The 23,601-nt window shown below is 36.1% G+C and overlaps 1 protein-coding gene across 6 annotated transcripts in view; it reads right to left on the bottom strand.

Moving 5' to 3' along the window:
* Ca-alpha1D (Ca[2+]-channel protein alpha[[1]] subunit D) overlaps nt 1-23,601 on the bottom strand; it is a 1,669,376-nt gene that overhangs the window by 1,429,134 nt on the left and 216,641 nt on the right. For all 6 annotated transcript variants that reach the window (XM_073958159.1, XM_073958162.1, XM_073958158.1 and 3 more), the window contains exons 4-7: nt 23,352-23,491; nt 23,183-23,289; nt 22,782-23,125; nt 22,210-22,729 (exon numbers count right to left, since the gene is read on the bottom strand). In XM_073958159.1, the coding sequence (XP_073814260.1) occupies nt 22,210-22,729; nt 22,782-23,125; nt 23,183-23,289; nt 23,352-23,491 (1,111 nt within the window). The remainder of the gene's footprint in view (nt 1-22,209; nt 22,730-22,781; nt 23,126-23,182; nt 23,290-23,351; nt 23,492-23,601) is intronic.

The following is a 23,601-nucleotide window of genomic DNA, read 5'->3' as shown; positions in this document are numbered from 1 at the left end:
AGCCAACAAGTTTTTTATTCTCCCTTCTGATTTCTGGCTTAACCTTACATTTTATAGACATATACCCAAAGAAAGACTCAAAGAATACTTCATGGGTAATATGATACTAGTGTTTAATTTTTCGATATATCCACTGCATCCACCTAAAATTGATGCTAACATTTTGAAGCCGGAATTTCGGGGTTTTTTGAATTTTTTTAATAATTCGGACGCGCAACAAGATAATATTCAAAACTCATAATAGGATTATAGAACTCGTGATTTTACGTCGTTTAATGCATATGGTAAATTTCAAATTTCCTTTACAATTACATAGAAAAAAAATTAAAAACTTTTCTGGCGAGCACATCCGACATTTTTGGTACATGTGTTACGAAAAAAATCGTGGTTTCAAATCTGTTCGCGTTCACAAAATTGGATGCTGCACTCAAAAGTTATATGCGGTTTTACTCTCTTGTAAAGAAAAAATATTTAAAAATTCCTATTGTGTTGTAATAAGAACATGTAAATATGAATCGTTAGCAGCATTTGATATCTATCCGTAGATGCTAAAATAGTTGCAAATTTATTTTTATTTTTTCTAAATCAGAGGCCATAAAATCTCTAAAAAAATGCGTACAGAATCTGGACAACGCGTAGAAAAATGTGAGACCAAAATTATAAAGATCGCGCTTATAACTTGCATATTACAGCAACAACAAAGAACGGAAACTTATTGTTGGAAATTATTTCAAAAATATATTATTGGTTAAATACGAAAAATTTGAAAAATAAATGTTGGGAGTTATTCCATTATTTCGCTAAATTTCGATCCAAATCCTGAAGTATTTTGCTTAAACTTATACGAAAAAGTAATTAGTCATCGTGAAAGAATATTTCCTTTCTGTGATAAGCAATAGAAATAAGAAGTAGAGAGTAATATTGAAATTACAATCAAAGAAAAAACACAAAAATTAAAAAGCGTGTAATTAGCGAATCCGTTCAAATCAGTTGAGGTGCATGTGCTTTTCGGATACAGGGAGTCCATGTCTATCAATAAGCATGGATTTTCCCATGTTTTAATCAGCGGCCAAAGTGTGCCATCAGTTGCATCTTACTATTCAAAAAACCTTCAAGTCAGCGAAAATTACGCGATGTGCATATGATTATAAGGCGCATCCGATTTCAATGCCCCCCTATTAAAAATACGTCAATATAAATTATTTTAGACAGATTCGTCAAGAACTGCGGATGTGCCACCGCATTCTATTTTGGGATAAATGGGGATATTACTCCAGAATCTTTGTAATTTGTGACACACCTTTTTGGCAAATATTATAATCGCGTATAAAGGATTACATTTATGCAAAAATGATCAAACAAAATCGCGGTTCAATTCGCGGAATTGTCAAAATATATTTTTGCAGATTTTCCTATTTTCAAGGTAAATATATCCGGCGTTTTAGTGGATGGATTCGAACGCGGAAGAGCTCATTAGAACCGGCACGTAAAAAAACTAAAATCACGCGGGGTTCAGGGGTACCTGTACGACACTTTTAAATTTTAAAGCCAAAAAATAGGTTTTTTCAGGAATCGCGAGTTCTACAATCCTATAAACTAGTTTGGATTATTATCTAGTTGCACCATCTAATTAAAATTAAAACTTCAAAATGTCAGCATCGATTTTAGGGGGATACGCTATATATATCCAAAAGTCATACACTAGAACCATATTGCCCAAAGGATATTGTTTAGTTCTTTCTTTGAGCACAGGTTCGAATTTTGCGTGGCTTGGCCAGAAATCAAAAAAGAACACAACAAAACATGTTTACTTCAACACATTTTTCCCATTTTTTTATATTACCACCAACGCAGCTTCCACGAAAATTATTTGTTATGGTCCATATTATGAGATCGTGGCTAAAACACTTCAATTAATATATATATATATATATATATATATATATATATATATATATATATATATATATATATATATATATATATTCATATTTTATAAAATATATTAACAGTTCGCGACTTATTAAATGGTGAACCTCACCTTCAACGATTGAAAAACTTTTTTGAATATTACCATATATTTTTTCAAAAGGCGCATTAAACCGCGATTTTCTTTAACTTTTCTTACATAAATGAAATCCTTTATACGCGATTTTACTAAATATATAACGTGGAAGCACATCCGCGGTTCGTGAAGAATCTGTGTGAAATAGGTGTATATAGACATATTTTTGACGGGTGCTACTGAAACCGGATGCGCATCAAAAATGGTGGGTTTTAGCAAAACGCAAAATCTCAGAAATTATTAGACGTATTGGCATACATTACATTAGTAATTGTGACGTAATTATTGGTAGTGGTTATAATTGTTCTGCTACGCGGATTTAGTTTTGTTATTTATACATCCAATACTGTCTTGAAAACAAAAACCAACGTTTTAATCCCGATTATCTGTCAACTTTAATAAATTATTACCAAAAATCCTTCTTTCTTTTAAAAATATTACCGGTGCAAACTGTAAATAGCTGCGGTAAAATATCAATTTTTTCGAAAAATTTTTAAGAAGCCAAACAAAGTTCCGCATATGGAATTTGACACTGTTTTTCATTTGGTTATTATTGTTATAAATGGATTTTTATTTATACGCCCAATATTATCTTCACAAACTTCACCAACTAATTTTACAAAAAATGCGATTTTTTTATAAAAAATTTAATTTTCATAAGTCAATACAAAAGAATTTCCTTTTTCTATGTTTAAAAACATTATCTTGATATCCTGTGTATTATTTTCATTAATAGAAAACGTTTTCATGGTAAACTGTATTCACCCTTTTGGTTGAAATACTACGTTGACAACATTTAAATACAAATATCTATGAATTCATAATAATCAAAATTGAAAGCTGTTTATAAAAATAATTTTCCAATTTTCCAATGTGCCATAATTCACATACATTCGCAACAATACACAAATGAACTAATTCCGACAAGGCACTCAGGTGCCTTTGATTTGCCTTCTCCACAACAAACAATAAACACAACGCCATTTTTATTATTTCTCTCTTTTTCCCTCTCTATTTTTTTCGGCCAAATAATTTTATATTTGCTGGCAGTTTGCTCAAACAAATTCTGGGTGAAAATATCTTTTCTAATGTGAACACAAGGAAAACATGTTTGCCCATTTCGTTATTTGTCACTGTTTGAACAAAAAAAATGTGTCAAATATTTGCCTGTAATGTGAACACAAATAAAGTTTTGTATGAAATTCACATTTGTTTGGGCAAATATGGGAAAACGAATTTGTACCAAATATTTGCCTAATGTGACCTTACCTTTAATCTCAGAATTAAGACTACTTTGTAGTTGATTCAGTTGACTCAATCGGTCCACTCCTTCGGGTACCTCCAACACAAAATTTCGGAAAAGTTTAGTTTAGGACCTGCTCTCGAATCGCTTTGATTTTTGCTGCAGCAACTTGTATACGATGGTACAAGTTTTATCAGGGGCAAGTCCATACTTCTTGAGAAAATAGCCTGAAAGGTGCAAAAAGCCCCTGTGACACTGTGTGTAGGGTTTGGAGCGCAAGATAACTCTCGAACGGATTTGCCGATTCGGTCCAAAATTTGGCCTTCGCAATATTTTGTTCAAGCTTAGTTTAAGTTCGAAGACAAGCCATATCGGTTCGGAAAAAATGTGGCCACGAAAACTCTTGAAGGGAGTGACCGATTTAATTCATACTATATACCTCCAAATATATTTACCAGATATAGATCAGGTTTGAATATGGACTATATTTGTCCACTCCTTCGGGTACCTCCCACACAAAATTTCGGACAAGGTCACTTAAAGAACTGCTCTCGATTCACTTTGATTTTTGATGAAGCGACTTGAATTTGCTGCGTTAATTATGACGGTAAAAGTTTTTTGCAGAGGCAAGTCCATACTTCTTCAGAAAACAGCCCGAACGGTGCAAAAACTATGGCATCATATATAGTGACTGGAGAACACGATAACTCCTGAACCGATCAACCAATTTGGCCCAAACTTTGAATCTCCTAATATTTTGTCCAAATTTTGTTTAACTTCTAAAGTGACACATATAGGTCCTATCTTCTCCAATAAATGTTCAACTTTTTTGTGCCTAAATGCAGTTGAGGCTCTGTTCGATGGTCGTTTGTAAATGTATACCGATGGTGTTCGTTGTGGTCATGTCAAGAACGATATTATGTTTTCCGTTGACAAGTCCATGCTTCCTGGCATACTGGTCCAAAATTTATACGATGACCCACTGAAATGACAAGTTAGCGCGATATCAATCTAAAGATATTACTCCCGAAATAAGATCCACTTCCATAATGGACTATGGACCTTCAAGTACCTTCACCGCAACACTTTTTAACTTTAATCCTATTCATAATTTTTGTCGGCAAGTTTAAATGTTCGAAAAGGGCCACAAAATTCTGAAAAGTTCCAGACATAGGCTTAGGGTATATCTCTCTCGGCAAAGCCGATTGATACTTTTTTACTTGTTTTTTTTTCGAAATGGTATGACTCCACAGTGTGGTGTCCACACTGTATGGCTTGCTTTATGTGGTTTCGTATAGATGTATGGAGTAGTAAGTAGAGATTAGAATGTGACAAAATTTGTCACTGCGTTTTGTTATTACCAAGTCAATAACCTATTTATTGAAAGAGATTGTACTGATTGTAAATCGTTGTGTAATTTTAACGGAAGCGGGTAATGCTAATATTACGTCTGTTCTTCATCTGCAGCAATTTTGTAGCGGACAGAATGTATGCTCTGTTGCGGGTATATTTTATGTTTAAAAGCGGGTAGAAGTGCTCTACTTGCAAATTGCTCTTTGGATAAATAGATTTTGCCGGCTTGGGTAGAAGCTTTTTTCTTTTGTGTTTATGGGAGTAAGCAATGGTGTGTATGAATTTAACGTTTGAATTAACACAGCAATTAATGTCATACAAACTCCCTAAATGCTCACACTTTTAACAAGATCTTACATACTTTTTTCCATTATGTAAACCTATTCACTTTCTAGAAAATCTTCGAGTGTAAGCGGTGGACATAATCCCAAATTAAAGTAACTCTGTACTTCTTACTGTCCTCGACTGGACAAGTGCGGGGGTTGGCCTGGTGTGGGCTGTAGAAAAAATTTCTTAAGCGTTTGCGATGGCAACTCCCTCAAATGTAAAATATTCGATCTTTGCTGGAAATGAAAGGCAGTTGATACTTTTCTTAAATACAAATGTGCTACTGGATTTAGCTCCTTGCTACTTAACAGTTTGGCTTCTATACAACAAGTGAAGCAAGAAATGGTTAGACATTTTGTTTTGTTCAACATGCAAGCGAAACGAATGTGAAAAAATATAATTTTATAGCCTTTCATCTAAATGAGTGAAAGCTCGTTTAGGACAAAGGTTGCCATATTAAAATTATGCTAATTAATAACAGTTAGAATGCATTCGAAATTCAAAAGGTTTAGTTAATAATGTGGAATTAATTTTCTTTGGAACGCAGTTCAACAGTATGCGTCACCAAAATCGTCGTTTGCTGTAACCGTGTCACAAGAGACGGCATGGTTCTCTACCCTCGATCTGCAGAGTGGTTACTGGCAAGTAGAAATCGTTGAAAAAGATAAGTAAAACAGCGTTTGGCGTTAACGGCGGTATCTGGCAATTCAATGTTATCCCATTCGGGCTCTGCACACCCCGGCCACCTTTGAATGGCTAAAGGAGCGGGTGCTGAAAGGGTTGTAGTGGAAGTCGTGCCGTATATACTTGGATGACATCATAGTCATGGGACTGACCTTCGACGAACACCTCATAAATTTAAAGAATGTTCGTCTTCGGGTCTTAAACTTAACCCAAAAAAGTGTAGCCTCTTCCAGCGAATGACGACGGATTGCATATCAACGGATGGCGAGAAAATTAAAGCGGCCAGACACTGGCAGCAGCCTCGAAACCTCCATGCGCTGCGAAGTTTACTGGGTCTCTGCACCTATTACCATCGGTTTGTCCCCAATTTTGCCAGTAGCGCTGCAAGCTTACACCGTTTGACTCAAAAAGGACAGAAGTTTCTACGGAGCGAAGGCCAGGAAGAGGCGTTCCAAAAACTAAAACTGCACAGCCCCTCTTCTAGCGTACACTGTATCCGGCGGCAAATTTGTTTTGGACACTGACGCCAGTGCATACGATATCGGTGGTATCCTTTCCAGGAAATAGACGGGCAAGAAAAGGTCATCGGGTACTATAGCCGGACATTGTCTAATCCTGAGAGGAATTACTGTGTGACGAGGAGAGAGCTGCTAGCAGTTGTGAAGAGCGTCAAACACTATCACAAATAGCTGTATGGGCAGCACTTCCTGCCAAGGACTGATCATTCAGCACTCCGATAGCTGCTTCAGTTGAAGAATCCGGAAGGTCAATGGGCCCGTGGGATCGAAAGGCTTCAGAGTTACGATATAAGCATCGAGCACACAAAATGTGGAAAACACGGTAATGCTGATGCCCTGTCTCGTCGGCCATGCAAAATATAATGTTGGCATTGCTCTAAGGCTGAAGGCAAAGAAAGTATCGTCCACCGGATCTGGCGAGGATTGGCCTGCGGAACAACGAAGAGATCCAACCCTAGACAAAATAATTTCGGCTTTTGAAGGGGGCGAACTACCTAGTCGCAAAGAAATAGCGTCCGAATGCCCTCTTTTAAAATATTACTGGCCCCAGGGGAGTCTAATTCTAATAGATGGTTGTCTGCTCATCGAAGGGTTCGCTTAATAAATTTATGATTGATGCCATGTGGGAAAGAAGCGTGGTCTTGTTGAAACCAAAATGTAGCCGAGATTGTTCCACTAGAGGACAAACCACAGGTAACCGTTATTTTTTCTGGATAAAGTGACACCTCTTGAATCTCTTTAGGTTGCTTTTAACCCTAATGCTGCTAATTTCCTTGTTCACATACCCATTAAGCCAGAAATGGGCCTCATCGCTGAACAAAATTTGGCCCGAAATACATTCCTCAATGAAAGTGAATTTTCGTAATAAAATTAAACGATTTGAAAAAAACATTGTTCAATGGTGAGTTTTTCCGCGATAAAATGCCAAACACTACTACACAAAAATAACATGACACGACTCACACGCGATCAGTTAAAATAGGGCTATTGAAAAAAAGTACCTCTAGTTGGACCACCCGTTAGAAAATGTCCTATCAGAGTTTCACGATGGGACAAGTGGAGGACATCTTGGTATAACAAAGACTGCTGAAATGATAAAGCAGAGGTTTTATTGGGTCGGCTGTCAGAGATCCATTGCCAACTGTATTGCCAATTGTGAGATATGTATAAGAGCTAAAGGTCCAACACGGAAATGTCGAGGCTAAATGAAGCAGTATAATTAAGGAGCTCCATTTGAAAGAATAGCAATTGATGTGGCTGGGCCGTTCCCAATAAGCGAATCTGGGAACCGGTATGTTTTGGTGCTCATGGACTACTTCAGCAAATGGCCCCACGTTTATGTCATCACAAACCATGAAGCCAAGACAATAGTGGATGTGTTCAGCAAGAATTGGATTTGTCGCTATGGTGTCCCAACCGCTGTTCATTCCGATCAAGAAAGAAATTTTGAGTCAGCGATTTTCAAAGAAATGTGTGACACCTACGGAGTCAAGAAAAGCAGGACAACGCCTCTACATCCATATTCAGATGGCATGGTGGAAAGATTTAATAGCACCATGGAAGAGCATCTACGGAAGGTGGTAGATAGCGATCAAAAAGGCTGGGATGAGCATATTTCAAAATTCCTACTGGCCTATAGATCGGCCATTCATGACTCCACCATGGAAGAGCATCTACGGAAGGTGGTAGATAGCGATCAAAAAGGCTGGGATGAGCATATTTCAAAATTCCTACTGGCCTATAGATCGGCCATTCATGACTCCACATCTCGAACTTGATATTCGGTGCCACAGCAAACCCTAAAATTGATAAGGATGAAGACAGTCAAAACTCTGTCAGTGAAGTCCACGATGCAGTACGACATCGAATAAAAATGGCCAGCATATGCATGAAAGCGAGATACGATAGAACGGCGAATACTGATGGGTTTCAAGAAGGGCAAATGGTACTATTGTTCAACACACAACGAAAAAAAGGACTATGCCCCAAACTACAAACGCACTGTGAAGGCCCCTACAAGGTAGTCACGAAAATAAATGAGTCGCATACAGAAGATTGGCAGCCCTAAGTCGAAGATGAAGGTGGTACATCTAGAACGATTGGCCCGCTACGGAACGAAAAATGTGCCCAGTTAGGACGAACAGGCTTAAGCAGGAGCCAGTGTTACCAATGCCAAACCCAGCGAGCGGGATCTGTGCCTATTCGGGACGAACAGGCTTGAGCTGGAGGTGAATTTACGTTAATTTGAATATTTCTATTGAACGTAGATTTCTATTGAGAAATTACCTTCTTTAAATCGAGTTACAACAAATGTTGGATAGAATTATCTTCATCATTCAAGTTCTAACTATACATGTTATTGAAGCTTAAGCAGGAGCCAGTTTTACCAATGCCAAACCCACCGAGCGGGAACTGTGCCTATTCGGGACGAACAGGCTTAAGCGGGAGACAGTGTTACTAATGTAACTTATAGATTTAAGTTAATTTATATAAATTTACGTTAATTTTAATATTTGTATTGAACGTAGATTTCTATTGAGAAATTACTTTGTTTAAATCGAGTTACAACAAATGTTGGATAGAGTTATCTTCATCATTCTAGTTCTTAGTCTTATCATAGTCTTATCTAGGGTAAACACACGCATCAATGCAAAACACTACATAATGTGCAACAAGGCCAGAGAAAATGAAGAAAAAAAGCCAAAAACTATGACCCATAACTATTTTCACCATTTTTGACATAACTCAAAATGTGCGAAAGAGCATGGGACTTTAGCGGAAAATCAAAGAAAATAATTACAAAAAATTCTCACTACCTTCTCGACACTCATTTGTTTTATATTATAATACATATCAAAATTGTGGAAAATATTTACATATTTTGAAGTGTTTACAGCCATAGGTTTACAATGCTTTTGTAAGAAAATTTTTTTCTAAAATTTTAGGAAATCATTCATTTGTTTTGCTCAAATCGTCCACAAATATGTATGCATTAAAAACTACTAATGAGTGGTGGGTGAATGTAAAAAATAACCACCGAATGAATAGAGAGTAGTACCGCTAAATTGGATAGAGTATGAGAGAACATAAAACAACAACGCAACAGTAAGAACATAGTTGTCTAAAAATATAAAGAACTTATGGGAGAGATGTGTTTCTTTGTTATGCAAAGGCTGTGCTAGGCAAAGAGGGAACACGTTTCGTGTGTTGTTACGACAATGTACACGAGTGGACATAAATGTCATTACATTTGATCAATGAAGCTCGGGCCACACGAAAAAGTGCTAACAAACCACACTTCGTGTTTCTTTATTTTCATCTGCATTGCCAATGCTGGCTTACCAATATCAACGCACGAAATATTTTGAGCACCTTTGCATTTGACGTGTTTAGTTTTTTTTTCTGTTCCTTGTGATGATGCTGTTCTCACCAGTTCTATATTTTTGCATACTCGAAACGAAGTCTACACGAACAATTGAATGAAGAAGCGATCGTTTTTACGAAACAGTAAATTGATTGCCTTACATCCTGTTAACTATTGAATCAATATGAATCAATATTGACTCTCAACAGAGTATTGATTACATTCTAACTCAAAACAAGAGAGTGTCGGTGTGTATTAATATACATTTCATTGGCACATGCCGCAAATAAAAAAAATGCTGGTCACTGATACATCTATACTAAATATGACGTTATCACCGTTCACAACCACCCAAATTTGTGTTTTTCAACTGTGCGCAAAAACTTGAAAAATTGGTTAATTTGAACACAGTGCAACAAAAAAGTAAACATCATAAGGCACTGCTATTTTGGATAGTGAGCTAGAATTTACTACTCTTTAACCCTGTCAAGACAGATTATAATATTTGTTCCGCAAACGTCCCATACGGGTCAAGGGGACTTCTCTCATATCAATTAGTGCACCCCTATTCATATTAGCTCAATGATATGGGACCTACTGTTTATTGCCGAGTCCGAACGGCATGTCTTAAGACACCACTTGTAGAGATAGTTTCAAGACAGATTACAAAATAATTATGTTTTGATTTTTCAATTATGTGCCGTTTTTAGGAATTTAGCCCTATATGCGACGGGACTAGCAAATAAGTGAGAAGAGCTCGTCTGACGAACACTAAGGAGCCAGGAGTTACTCATAAGAGGAAACAGTGGCCAGACCACCTGAAGCAATGTAACATTGGATTGAGGATTGGATTAAAGATTTAGTAAATTTTGGGCAACGGTTAAATCACTCTCGAATTTGGGAAATAAGAATGTCAGACTTTAAACGGTGTGACAGTAACTGACCCGCGTGTTATTTTAACCACCAGTTCATAGAGCACCCCGAGAGTGACAGAGCGAAGAGGAGTGTGCTATGCCGTATAAAAAGAGCTTTCCCAGCCGAGGAGGTACCACCACAGTTTACGACGGGCGATGTTGCAGATCTCATCCGAAACGCGAAATCATCGAAAACGTTGGGCCCACATCAAATATCGATGGTAATGCTTAGGCAACTGGATGAACACACATTGTCTCAACAGAGTATTGATTACATTCTAACTCAAAACAAGAGAGTGTCGGTGTGTATTAATATACATTTCATTGGCACATGCCGCAAATAAAAAAAATGCTGGTCACTGATACATCTATACTAAATATGACGTTATCACCGTTCACAACCACCCAAATTTGTGTTTTTCAACTGTGCGCAAAAACTTGAAAAATTGGTTAATTTTAACACAGTGCAACAAAAAAGTAAACATCATAAGGCACTGCTATTTTGGATAGTGAGCTAGAATTTACTACTCTTTAACCCTGTCAAGACAGATTATAATATTTGTTCCGCAAACGTCCCATACGGGTCAAGGGGACTTCTCTCATATCAATTAGTGCACCCCTATTCATATTAGCTCAATGATATGGGACCTACTGTTTATTGCCGAGTCCGAACGGCATGTCTTAAGACACCACTTGTAGAGATAGTTTCAAGACAGATTACAAAATAATTATGTTTTGATTTTTCAATTATGTGCCGTTTTTAGGAATTTAGCCCTATATGCGACGGGACTAGCAAATAAGTGAGAAGAGCTCGTCTGACGAACACTAAGGAGCCAGGAGTTACTCATAAGAGGAAACAGTGGCCAGACCACCTGAAGCAATGTAACATTGGATTGAGGATTGGATTAAAGATTTAGTAAATTTTGGGCAACGGTTAAATCACTCTCGAATTTGGGAAATAAGAATGTCAGACTTTAAACGGTGTGACAGTAACTGACCCGCGTGTTATTTTAACCACCAGTTCATAGAGCACCCCGAGAGTGACAGAGCGAAGAGGAGTGTGCTATGCCGTATAAAAAGAGCTTTCCCAGCCGAGGAGGTACCACCACAGTTTACGACGGGCGATGTTGCAGATCTCATCCGAAACGCGAAATCATCGAAAACGTTGGGCCCACATCAAATATCGATGGTAATGCTTAGGCAACTGGATGAACACACATTGTTGGTCAATCTACTGATATTTATATCCCGACATTTTTCGTTTGGAAGTATCTAGAGCATGCATCTGGCATCCTCGAGAAATTAACTAACAACGAACACACAGATGCACACTCGCATTAGGCGAACAACAACAACGCACATATACGGGATACAAAAGCAGAAGGCAGCCATGACGTAATGGACTATCATACAAGAAAGTGCAACAAACACAAATACAAGAAATAGCAAACTAAACGATAATTTAATGATTATGGCAAAAAAAATGGAAACAACAGCACATCAATAACATGTAAAGTAAGAACTAGAATGATGAAGATAATTCTATCCAACATTTGTTGTTGTAACTCGATTTAAACAAAGTAACTTCTCAATAGAAATCTACGTTCAATTCAAATATTCAAGTTAACGTGAATTCATATAAATGAACTTACATCTATCAGTTACATCCGTAAAATTGCCTCCCGCTTAAGCCTGTTCGTCCCGAATAGGCAAAGTTCCCGCTCGGTCAGTATGGCATTGGTAAAACTGGCTCCTGCTTAAGCTTGTTCGTCATGACTGGGCACAGTCTTCGTTCCGTAGCGGGCCAACCGTTCTAGATGTTCCAAGGGCTGCCGATCTTCTGTGCGTTTGTAGTTTGGGGCATAGTCATTTTTTTCGTTGTGGGTTTAATAATAGTACCATTTGCCCTTCTTGGAACCCATCAGTGTTCGCCGCTCGATGGCCGATCTATAGGCCAGTAGGAATTTTTGAATATGCTCATCCTATCCTCTTTGATCGCTATCTACCACTTTCCAAGATGTTCTTCGGGGATGCCATAATTGACACAAGGTATGAGTAGAGCTGAAGCTAGTCTTTTTTTGACCTACGGAGGTAGGTATACATTAATAGAATACAATCTGCGAATGGTTCTAAAGACCTTCCGCTGAACAGAGTCAATGTAAAATTGGAATGAAAGCTTATCATCTATAATAACTCCAAGGATCTTATGGGAACCTACGAATCTGCTCCGATTGTGATCAAAAAAACTATTGAGGTCATTAGCTTGAATTCCAAAGCCAAACTTTAAGGCTTTTGTCTTCCCTGGCTTGATCAAAAGAGCGTTTTCAGAGCACCATTGACTAAATCGACTAAGACAACGATTAATTTCATTCTCGAAGGTGCCAACAGAAGGTCTAGCATTGCTACAAACCAGGAAAACATCAGCCGAGAACAACGCCGGTGTGCAATTTGCATCATTAAAGCACTCAGCAATGCTGTTTACATATAGAACCAGCAACAAGGGTCCTATTATAGACACCTAAGGAATACCACACGTTCGGGAAAGCAACGTAGAATACTCTCCATTATAGTACACAAATTGCGATCTGTCCCTCAAGTAAGACATCATTAGCTTGCAAACAGTAACGGAGAAAAATTAAATTCATTTCTAAGTTTACGTGGTAAAAAACAGAATCAAATGCTGTGGTAAGGTCTAAGGATACAACTGTAGTGTTCGTGTTAGCATTAGAATTATTTATAATCATATCAGTCATATTGAGTAATAAACCCGTTGTACCGTGATTTCTACGAAAGGCAAATTGACCACTATAAATATACCTGCTTACATGTAACATTATTTGATCCCTTATATTGTGCTCACACACTTTAGATAACGCAGGGAGTAATAAGATAGGTCTGAGATCACCGTAGCTGTTAACAAAATTTCCTATCGGTATAGGAACAATGCGAGCTTTTTCCACTGTAAAGGAAAGACGGAAGAGGTGATAATGGAATTTATTAAGTCTAAAATATAATCAGATATATATGCAAAAACTAGTTTTAAGAAATCCAGTGGTATTTCATCAACTCCAATTGACTTAGATTTTATTTTGCTAAGCGCTAAAACAATATCATAGTTGGAATAAAACTTTCTGCGATCACGCCGAATAACAGACTTTGCCTTTTTACGACACCTACAAAAATCTTTCCAAAACTCTTGTTACACTGATACGTTCCAAAAGCTAAGTCACGCCTAGAGCGAACAAATGTAATAGATTTTGATTTGATCCAGTTATCATCAGAATGTAGCCTTCTACGAACAAAAGGAACAAACTCAAATTAATCCATAATAAGGGAATTTATTATAGAACATTTAACATGAACATCACCAACATTTACCAAATCAAAGTCGAAGTTAGATAAGCGCTGGTAAAACATATCCCAATCAATGTTGGAATAATCCTGATATTCAACGAATTCAAGAAATGTGGTAATACCAATATTAAGCGAAGCAAGTATAAGTGAATGATCAGAAATAGCAGGACAATTACCTTGACCAGATTGCATGGTAGAACAAACCAGGTAAAGTTAGTACTACAACAAATACAACTCAACAACAACCACATAGGAATTTGTTTTTGTTTGGAACGTTAGTGTCAAATATAAATGTAAACAAAATAAGGAAATGTATATAAATTATAGGAATTTAAAAAACTAATAATTTTTCACCTTTGATTGAATATTTTGAAAACTCGTTAGATTTTCAGTTTGAATGTTTCCATATCATTCCACTAAATGCATAATATCACGCGGGAAGTAGAATTCTTGCAAAAATGTTTGGGGTCGCTGGTAATTCATTGGAAAAAGATAAGCTGTTTCAATCGTTTGCTTTTGAAAACAAAAAAGCACATGTTTATTAGGGATTTATTATTTTCAAGTTTAACAAAATACCACACATATTAACAAATATTGTACCGCCTCTATAAGTGGTGTTTTAGTGTGCGGCATGTCGTTCGGACCTGGAGGAGGGTTCAAGTCAATGATATGAAGGAGTCTTTATCGGAAATTGTTTTTATTTCAGATGAATAAATTTTTTCTTCAAAAAATATATATCCCTAATATACATCGAACATAGAAATAAATATATAAAATGTCGTATGGAATTTGACACTAACACTACAGCCTAGTTCAGTGAGCTGGGTATTGCTGCTACCTTTTCTTGTTCTACCATGACCAGATTGATAAACCATGGAGGAGTCACTGACTAAAACAAAATATATCAGAGAAGTTGAACCATGCAACACATCTAAGTGAGTAGGCTTGTAATTGTGTAATATAGACAGATTCAACCGGAAGCAACAAGAACGAACATACGCAGATTTATGGAAATCGAACAGGTTACAGTTGAAGTCTCCAACTATCACTAGGTTCGAATACCTCATGAAAATATCTGAATGTTGAACCTCAAAGAAAGAAAAATCCCCAGGAAAAGGCAGATTAACAACACCAAACAATACCTTTGAGAAACCGGCCGAAAGCTCAATAAAAAGTGATTCACATTTGCCCAATCTAGATGATTTGAAAACAATTTTGTATCTGATAGAATTAACAACATATATGGCCACACCACCACCCCGAGTTCCAATCCTGCCATTCCTCACAAGTTTATGACCTGGAATATCAACCATACGATTAGAGATATCAGGCCTCAGCCACGTCTCAGAAAGTGCAAAAATATCACATAGAATCGACTTTAGCTCACAATATATAGAGTTATTTGAAGGCATTATACTTTTGCAATTTAAATGTGCGATATTCAATTTGCCATGGCATGAGTTAAGAACTGAGTTTATGTAAACATTGCTGCTTATCACAGGCCCAAAATTTGTGTCAAAAGACATAAAAAGTAAAAAATAAGTAACGGCAAGGAACCAAGTATAAAAACAATGAAAAACAGTATATTTCTTAACTTTCTACACATCATAAAAAAATATAAAACTTTAAGACAGCTGATCAACAGCATATTTTGATCGAAATAAAAAATACTTTTACAAAAGAGTAAGGAAAAAAGATTAATCAGAAGAATCAAGCAAAATGCAGTGAACTATATAAAAGGAGAAAAAAAATCAAACAACTCCACCTTCAACATCATTAAGCAAAGCATAACATTGACTGGCACTATAAGTCTCTTCTATGTCATCAGGAAACCTCAGCCATGCCTTAAGACTATCAGAACTCAAGACTTTGAACTTTGACGCCATCGTCAAACGTTGAAGTTTCTAGCATACAAAGTTCAAACGTGCAGCGGCAGGAGAGAAATAGTCGTTAAGATAAACTCGACTAGTTAGACCAACACCCCGGGTACCCAAAAAGTCAGAGACTTTAAGGCTACGAGTTTTAAAATATTCCATCTGTAGGTCGCGCTTAGATACTTTGTTAAATTTACCAAGAATTTGTTTTTTCCGATTTATGTAATATACGTGATTTATATCCATGCTGGTGACAGGTATATTGCCCAGAGCAATAACAGGCGCTTCTAGATCGTCTATACCCTCTGGCAACCCTCCAATCAATATATCCGAACGATTTATCCTCTTATGCATAATGTTGTCGTCCTTCTCCTGAGCTACAAATTTAGCCGAAGTTGAAGCTTGAACACGGCGGACATTGTCATTGCATCTACTAATGTCAACTCTCATCTCAGCCACTGGGAAAGCCCTACGAAACATATTCCCCCCACGAGTACCCATAGTGCGGACTAAACACTCAGTTTATACTAGAAATATATACTGAAAAACATTTAACTCTTTTTTCAGTAACTAGGAGGAAATCTATAACATCCATTAATTTCGCGAAGAAAGAAAAAAATCGTGCAATAAAAGGATATAGGGTATTTTGCAGCATTACTGACAACAATGCGTGGGATTAACCCTCCTGCGGGTAACATAGCGCCAGAAATGTATATATCTACAAGACAAAAAAACATAAAAATTATTATGTAGTTAGCAGCTGATGTAAGTTGCATTTTTTTTGATCGTTTCCACGCCACACATACCCTCTCCTGCCGACCAAGGGAGCGACCTCCCCATAACGTAGGGATCGCGTACGCACCATAATCCGCATTATGGTGGATATGTAGGGAGAACACTAGCTACAGAATCTTTTTCTTCAGCCAGTTAGTACATTAAACACACATCAAACAAATATAAAAATACTATGTTAGATTATTGATTTAAATAAGAAGTTATATTAGTTTTGATCACATGTATGCTCATGCAGAAATCAATATTACTATAAAATGAATTAAAGTCAGCACACATTTTACTAATAGGTTCACTACTTGAGTAATTTGTGCGATGAAAGCTTGTATATAAAAACTGATAAAATCTAGATTCTCTAAAAGGAACATTTACTCTAATCGATGATATGAGGAAATCGGATGGTACAACTCCATTTAAGATAGTCCGTCGACTTTTTAAAGATGGCAGACTAATTAGCTTTAACCTGCTGGTATACGAGGGAAGTATGATATCATTGTTCCATTTCAAACCCCTAAGAGAAAAAAGTAGCAATTTTTTCTGAACAGATTCAATTTTTTTAGAGTGAATTGCATAGAACGGATCCCAAACACCTGAACAATATTCTAATATTGGTCTTACCAGAGAAATATAAAGCTGTTTTGTAACGTAGGGATCAGAAAATTCTTTTGACCATCGTTTAATAAAACCAAGAACACCAAATGCTTTGTTTACCATAGTTGTAATATGGTTATTGAAGTTTAGTTTGGAGTCCATCAAGACACCGAGATCAACAAATGAATCAACAGAATTTAATACTGTACCATTAAGGCAAATTGGATATTAATTGGAGTACTTCTAGAAAACACACATATGCTTATTTTTTTTTTAAATTCAGTTCCATACTATTAATACTGCACCACTTTGAAAACGAGTCTAAATCATTCTGCAATGAGTTCGACTCAGTTAAGGACTTATGAGTTAAGAATATCTACCCTGAGGAACACCAGATGGAACACTAATAGAATTAGACCGAGTATTTCCAAAAGAAATAACCTGGGATCTATTTGGTAGATAAGAAGAAATCCAATTCGACAAGTTACGGCTGAATCCTAAACAATTTAGCTTATATAACAGTAACGTATGATTAACTCGATCAAACGTCTTACTAAAATCGGTATAAATGGTATCTGACTGTTTTCTTTGGACGAAGCCATTTATAACATCAGACGTGAAATGAATAAGATTAGTTGATGTAGAGAGACCGCAACGAAAGCCATGTTGATAGGGACTGAGAATGGGTTGGACTTTATGTGAAATTATTTCAGTTACGTGCTTTTCAAACAATTTGGGAATAGCGCTCAATTTTGCTATTCCCCTGTAATTCGAGACATCAGACAAGCTACCAGACTTGTGCAAAAGTATTAGGAAAGAACTTTTCCCGATTGGGGGAAAATGACCAAATTGTATCGAATAATTGAATAGAATTGTCAATTGTCAGTGTTTTAGAATGATTGCGGGAACCCCATCAGGGCCGGGACTATTACTAGGTTTCAAAGAACGTAAACTTTTTAAGACTTGATTCGCCTGGAGGAAAGGCATTGATATGTGGTTAAGGGAGTTAATATGATATGGGTTCTGAATATTCTGTTGGTATTTTTGATCAGAGTATGTAGTCGAAAAGAAATTGGCAAAGCAGTCTGCAATATCTTCCTCACTGACATACTCCCTATTATTAATTTTTATGACTGAGGGTTTAGAAGAGGACTTCCTTTTCATATTGACAAATTCATAAAATGACCTAGGATTGGTTTTAAATCCATTTTCATCTTTACACGATAAGATTTGTAAGCATTATGAGATTCTAATAAAAATTTAGATCGGGCAATAGAATAATTAGAATAATCAATTGAAGAGCCAGTTTTTTTAAATTTGCGAAACAGTTTGTTTCTAGAATTTTTCATACGTATTATTTCGGGCGTAACCCATGGAGATCTATTTGAGTTTATTACTCGGACTTTTGGAACACATTCTAACAGCATTATATTCATAACTATGTAAAAATTATTGATTGCAACATCTAGGTCAGATAACACTTTACATTTATGGTTGACAGCAATGAGTTCAATTTTTGAAAGTTGGTTTTCTTATAGCAGAACATGGATTGATTGGAAGAAGACGAACGATTTGTATTTTCAGAATTATTACAATCCATTGAAATAAGCAACGAAGGATGATGACTATCTTCAGGGGTAGATATTGGGGGAATTCTGGCTAATTCAAAATAGTGAGGATCATTTACAAATATAAGATCAAGTAATCTATTATTAATATTATTATCCTTATTAATCTAATATAAATTGGCATCAGAAAAACCGGAAATAATATCAAACACCCACTGGTTTGAGAATGAAGCAGAATTTAGAAGTGTTCAGAGTCGGGCAGTTCAAGCCATTTTACCGATGATAAATTAAAGTCACCAAGGACGACAATACGATCACTATTCATCATATTATTTACAATCGAATTAATTGCATTTATATGACGCTGATAGATGAGGAATTCTGATAATGGGGGAATATATGATAAGGTAACATACAATTTAAATATTTTCAGATCAATGCAAATAGCTAGAAATTCTATACTATCTGTATCATTACATATGACAGTATTGGAGGAAAATTTATTATCCAATTTCTCCTTAGTACCATGTGAAGAATGTGGAGTTCCATTAGGTTCAACACCTTCACTACGCACGGATAAAGGAGTTATCGCCTCCACCGCTGCAACCTTATCAGCACGCGAGTCTGCAGCCGACAAAAAACTGGCATAAGATCGGGTACAAACACTTTTTGTTTGACTAACAGGCACTGCTTAGGACCCAGACCCACCACCCGAAACAGTCTGCTTGCGAGACACTGTTTTAGCAGATGCCTTCATAGCAGACCTCTTACGTTTCGGCTCAGGTACTGTCGGCGAGGACACAGATTCATCCAGATCCGGATATTTTTGGAAAAGAGAACCAAATTTTTCCAATCGAGAATGTACCGACGCAATTTCATCTTTCATAGATGTAATTTCCGATGATACGTCTTTCACAAAATTATAAAAATCAGCACTAAGTGTCCTACAATTGGGACAGCACCATCGAAGGCCAAGAGAACGACACTAGCTCGAACACCAACGCACGTAGCATGCCACTGATTTAAGCAGAACCAACATGTAATAAACAGTGAAGTGTCGTCACCAATATTACAAAACTCGTAAGAACGAACCATTATGAATTATTAGTAAAGTAATTAAAATTATATTTTAAAGTAAGTAAAAATATTCTGTAACTCGAATTTAATCCCAGAATATATATTAAAATATATGCGCGATGGCAACTCTGTTAAGAGAACACAAAACAAAAAATAAGAAAGAAATGAGGAGTTTACAATAACAAATAAGCACAAGCTAGTTGAAAACAAACACAAAAAGGAGCTCATTCAATTTATGCCACAAATAAAAATTAAAAATTGTTCGACAATAAAACTTTGTTAGATAAATTAATTTGTATCACACTGTTGAAATTGATTTTTTTTTCTACACTTTTTTAACTAAATAAGACACAGATAACACTTTTTAATTGTAATATTTAAATTTTATTTGAAATAATCACGGAGCACAACACTAAATATGTTATTATCACGAACAGGGTTGCCAACAGTTGACGAACAGGGTTGCTATAAGAAAATTATAAAATCAGTACAAACTAGCAATATCTCACTTATGCGTTTCGGAGGGATTTTTGAACTGTTGTGTCACCTTTCGGTTTGTATCGTGAAATATACCTATCCCTTTTTCAATTTTGAGTAAAAAAACATTTTTTGGGCCCAGCTTGCGTTGTTCATCTTAGTATAAAGCGGTCCATATGGTAACTCTATTAGTGGGGCTATTATATAGAAAAACCTGTCAAAATTAGTTAGTTGATTTCCACCAACAATAAATCACATAATATGTCAAGATTTTCAAATATTTTCCGAAAACACGGACATCGTGGAACTTTCATTAAATATTGAAAAGATTTGTTTCAAACCTTGCATTACCTGCAGTTATTAGTTTTTGTTATTATTGTTGGTTGAGCTAGGTGAGTTAGTTTTTTATTTATACATATATAATCTAGCTTTAAACAAATCGGCCGACTGCTGTTTTTCAAAAAAGCCTAAAAGTTTATCACAGCTTTTTGTTATTTTGCACTTATTATTACAATAAAACTGTTCTTTTCTTAGTGTGAAAACAATTCACAGAAAGACGCTATTTACTCTGATTTAGTATATCAACATTTTAGAGTAACGCATGTCATTTCTGCGCCGGAGCTTAAACTTCATAGAGAACATTAAAGTGCAGTATATATTAACAGTATTGACAGTCGATTTTTCGCAATTATCGATAACTATCCAACCGTCCAACAACCACAAAATATTTTATGGTTGCATGATAATTGACAAAAATTAACGGCCACAATAGCAAGGAACCGATTACACTGGTCAACACGACTTTTGTTTCAACAGAAGTTGTTGTTGTTTCCAAATAAAATCGGCGAGCTATTTTCAAATCTGGTCACGGTTTTTCTTCGTCAGCTCTTGTTCTTGAGATATAGCTCCAAATCGGTTTTTGCGAGTTTTACCCAGAATTTCGTTATTTTCGGATACAAACAAATATTTTTTTGCGGGTTTTCGACACTAATATATTAAGAAGATGTTGCTGTCTACTATATAGTCGATGAATCTTGTAAGAATTACATGTTTTGAGTACTTTAAGCTGTATTTACGTCATCGGAGGAAGTCATAGGAGCTTCATATGGCATTCCGGATATGACCAGGGTGTCTACTATACAGGACTAATATAATATAAATTTCATAGCTGCCATTGAAAAGTAAATGGCATATTTGGTAATGATATCACAGATAAATGGTTTCCATTTAGCAGTCTTCATGACGATTTTTAGGTTATGGGCGAATCGTGGGCGCTATGAACTTTATATTATATATTTGAATACAGGACTATATAGTAGACACCCTGAGCATATCCGGAATGCCATATGAAGCTCCTATGACTTCCTCCGATGACGTAATTACAGCTTAAAGTACTCAAAACATGCAATTCTTACAAGATTCATCGTATGTTTTCTTTATTTTTTGATATATATTCGCCACAGTTATTTCAAAAAACGTTTTGTATCGAGTGTGCAATATCTTCTTAATATATTAGTGTCGAAAAACCCGCAAAAAATATTTGTTTGTATCCGAAAATAACGAAATTCTGGTTAAAACTCGTAAAAACCGATTTTGAGCAATATCTCAAGAGCTGATGGAGAAAAACCGTGATCGATTTCATTTAGAAACAACAACAACTTCGGTTGAAACATTCAACTTTTTCAATTTTGTTGAGCAAAGCTGTCGTTCAAAGGTGACAATGTGTACCCAGCTTAAGGATCCGACTCGTTTTCTACAAACATTTGTACGAGGAGATCACACCAATCAATTTGTTGGGGTCGTATATTTAAATGTATCAACAAATCTCTAGACTCATTGCTGACATCTATGTCGCTTTTTGGCGATTGCACACAGCAAAGAATTACATTAATGTCCTTACAATCTTAAGTTGGCTAATATAACCTTTTAGAATTTTATGTAGAAAATACACGCTATGTACATTGCGTAAAGAATGAAATATTTGGATTTAAAGCCAGCTTTAAAATACCTTGAAACTGATCTAACCATATAGGTTGCCTGTAGTGTTCCGTTGCCAGTACTCCCGTGTTTAGAAAAACTAATAGAATTATCAACCAGTAAAATGCCTGTGATTTTACAGCTTTGCGACAAGCTCTTCGAACTCGGCGATTAGTGCGTTCTATGGTCTTTTTCTTGGAACGGTACCACGAGTCACCCTGTAGAATTTCATTCTCACGATCTTTGAAATTCTCCGTTGATTCATCTTGCTTTGAAGCGTTTGTTTGACAATCGTTTAGTACATGCGCATCTGAATCTGGTTCAATATCTTCAGCCTGCGTTATCCAATCTAAATATCCACGTAAGTCTTCTTCAATTTGCTGTTTTTCTCGAAGTTTCTGAAAATCTCCACGATTTTTAGCTTTCGTCCGTTCTTTTGAAAATTCGCCAGATAGAACACCGAGAATTAAATTCATAACAAAGAATGCTCCTAATATCACCATAGAAATAAAATATATCCATTCCCAACTTGAACCCATTGCATCTTGAATCTGTAAACATATTATTATTATTTTGTATAATTACGTTTTTTCAATACCTTACACTATACAAGACATCAGTCCATCCTTCTAAAGTGATACATTGAAATACTGTCAACATTGACAATCCAAAGTTATCAAAATTGGTAATGCCGTGGTTGGGACCTACCCAATCATCAAAGCATTCATATCCTGCCGGACATTTGAAACCAACACCACATGCATGTAACTCGTCCAGATCATTTAAATACTCCCCGGTGTTTGAGTGTCTGCACGTCTTATGAAGTTTACCGGAAAATAGCTCTAGACCTATAATTGCGTAAATTATAATGACAAACAGTACTAGCAGAGCTATATGAAGCAAAGGTATCATCGCTTTCAAGATAGAATTTAAAACGACTTGAAGGCCTGTAAAAGAAAATATTTAATTATATGTTGTGAAAGGCACAGTAAATTTTTACATACTTGGAACTCCCGATACAAGTCTTAACGGTCGCAACACTCTAAACGCCCTAAGAGCCTTTACGTCGAAGCCCTCTTTCACGAGATTTGATAACGCAGTCGATATCATCCTAAAACATGTACGGAAAGGACAATAAAGAAATTGTAACAAATAAATTTAAATAAAACTTACCCGATTACTACAATAAAAAAATCTAAAAAATTCCATCCATTTCGCAAATAAGAGCCTGCATGAAGCACAAAACCATATGCAATAATTTTCATAACACATTCGGAAGTAAATATGACCAAAAAAATGTATTCAATTTTTTCCTAGAAATAAGAAAGCGCTTGTAACGAAACATATCACACAACATAATAGTCTTAGGGAACAAAAGCCTGTAATGTGTAAAGACTCTTAATTTTTTTTTAATATCCCTAAA

This window comes from Musca autumnalis, unplaced genomic scaffold, assembly GCF_047663935.1.
Source record: "Musca autumnalis isolate F117 unplaced genomic scaffold, ASM4766393v1 scaffold_6, whole genome shotgun sequence".
Taxonomy (NCBI): Eukaryota; Metazoa; Arthropoda; class Insecta; order Diptera; family Muscidae; genus Musca; species Musca autumnalis.
The sequence above is the reverse complement of the archived record's forward strand: the minus strand, read 5'-3'. Positions and strand labels throughout refer to the sequence as shown.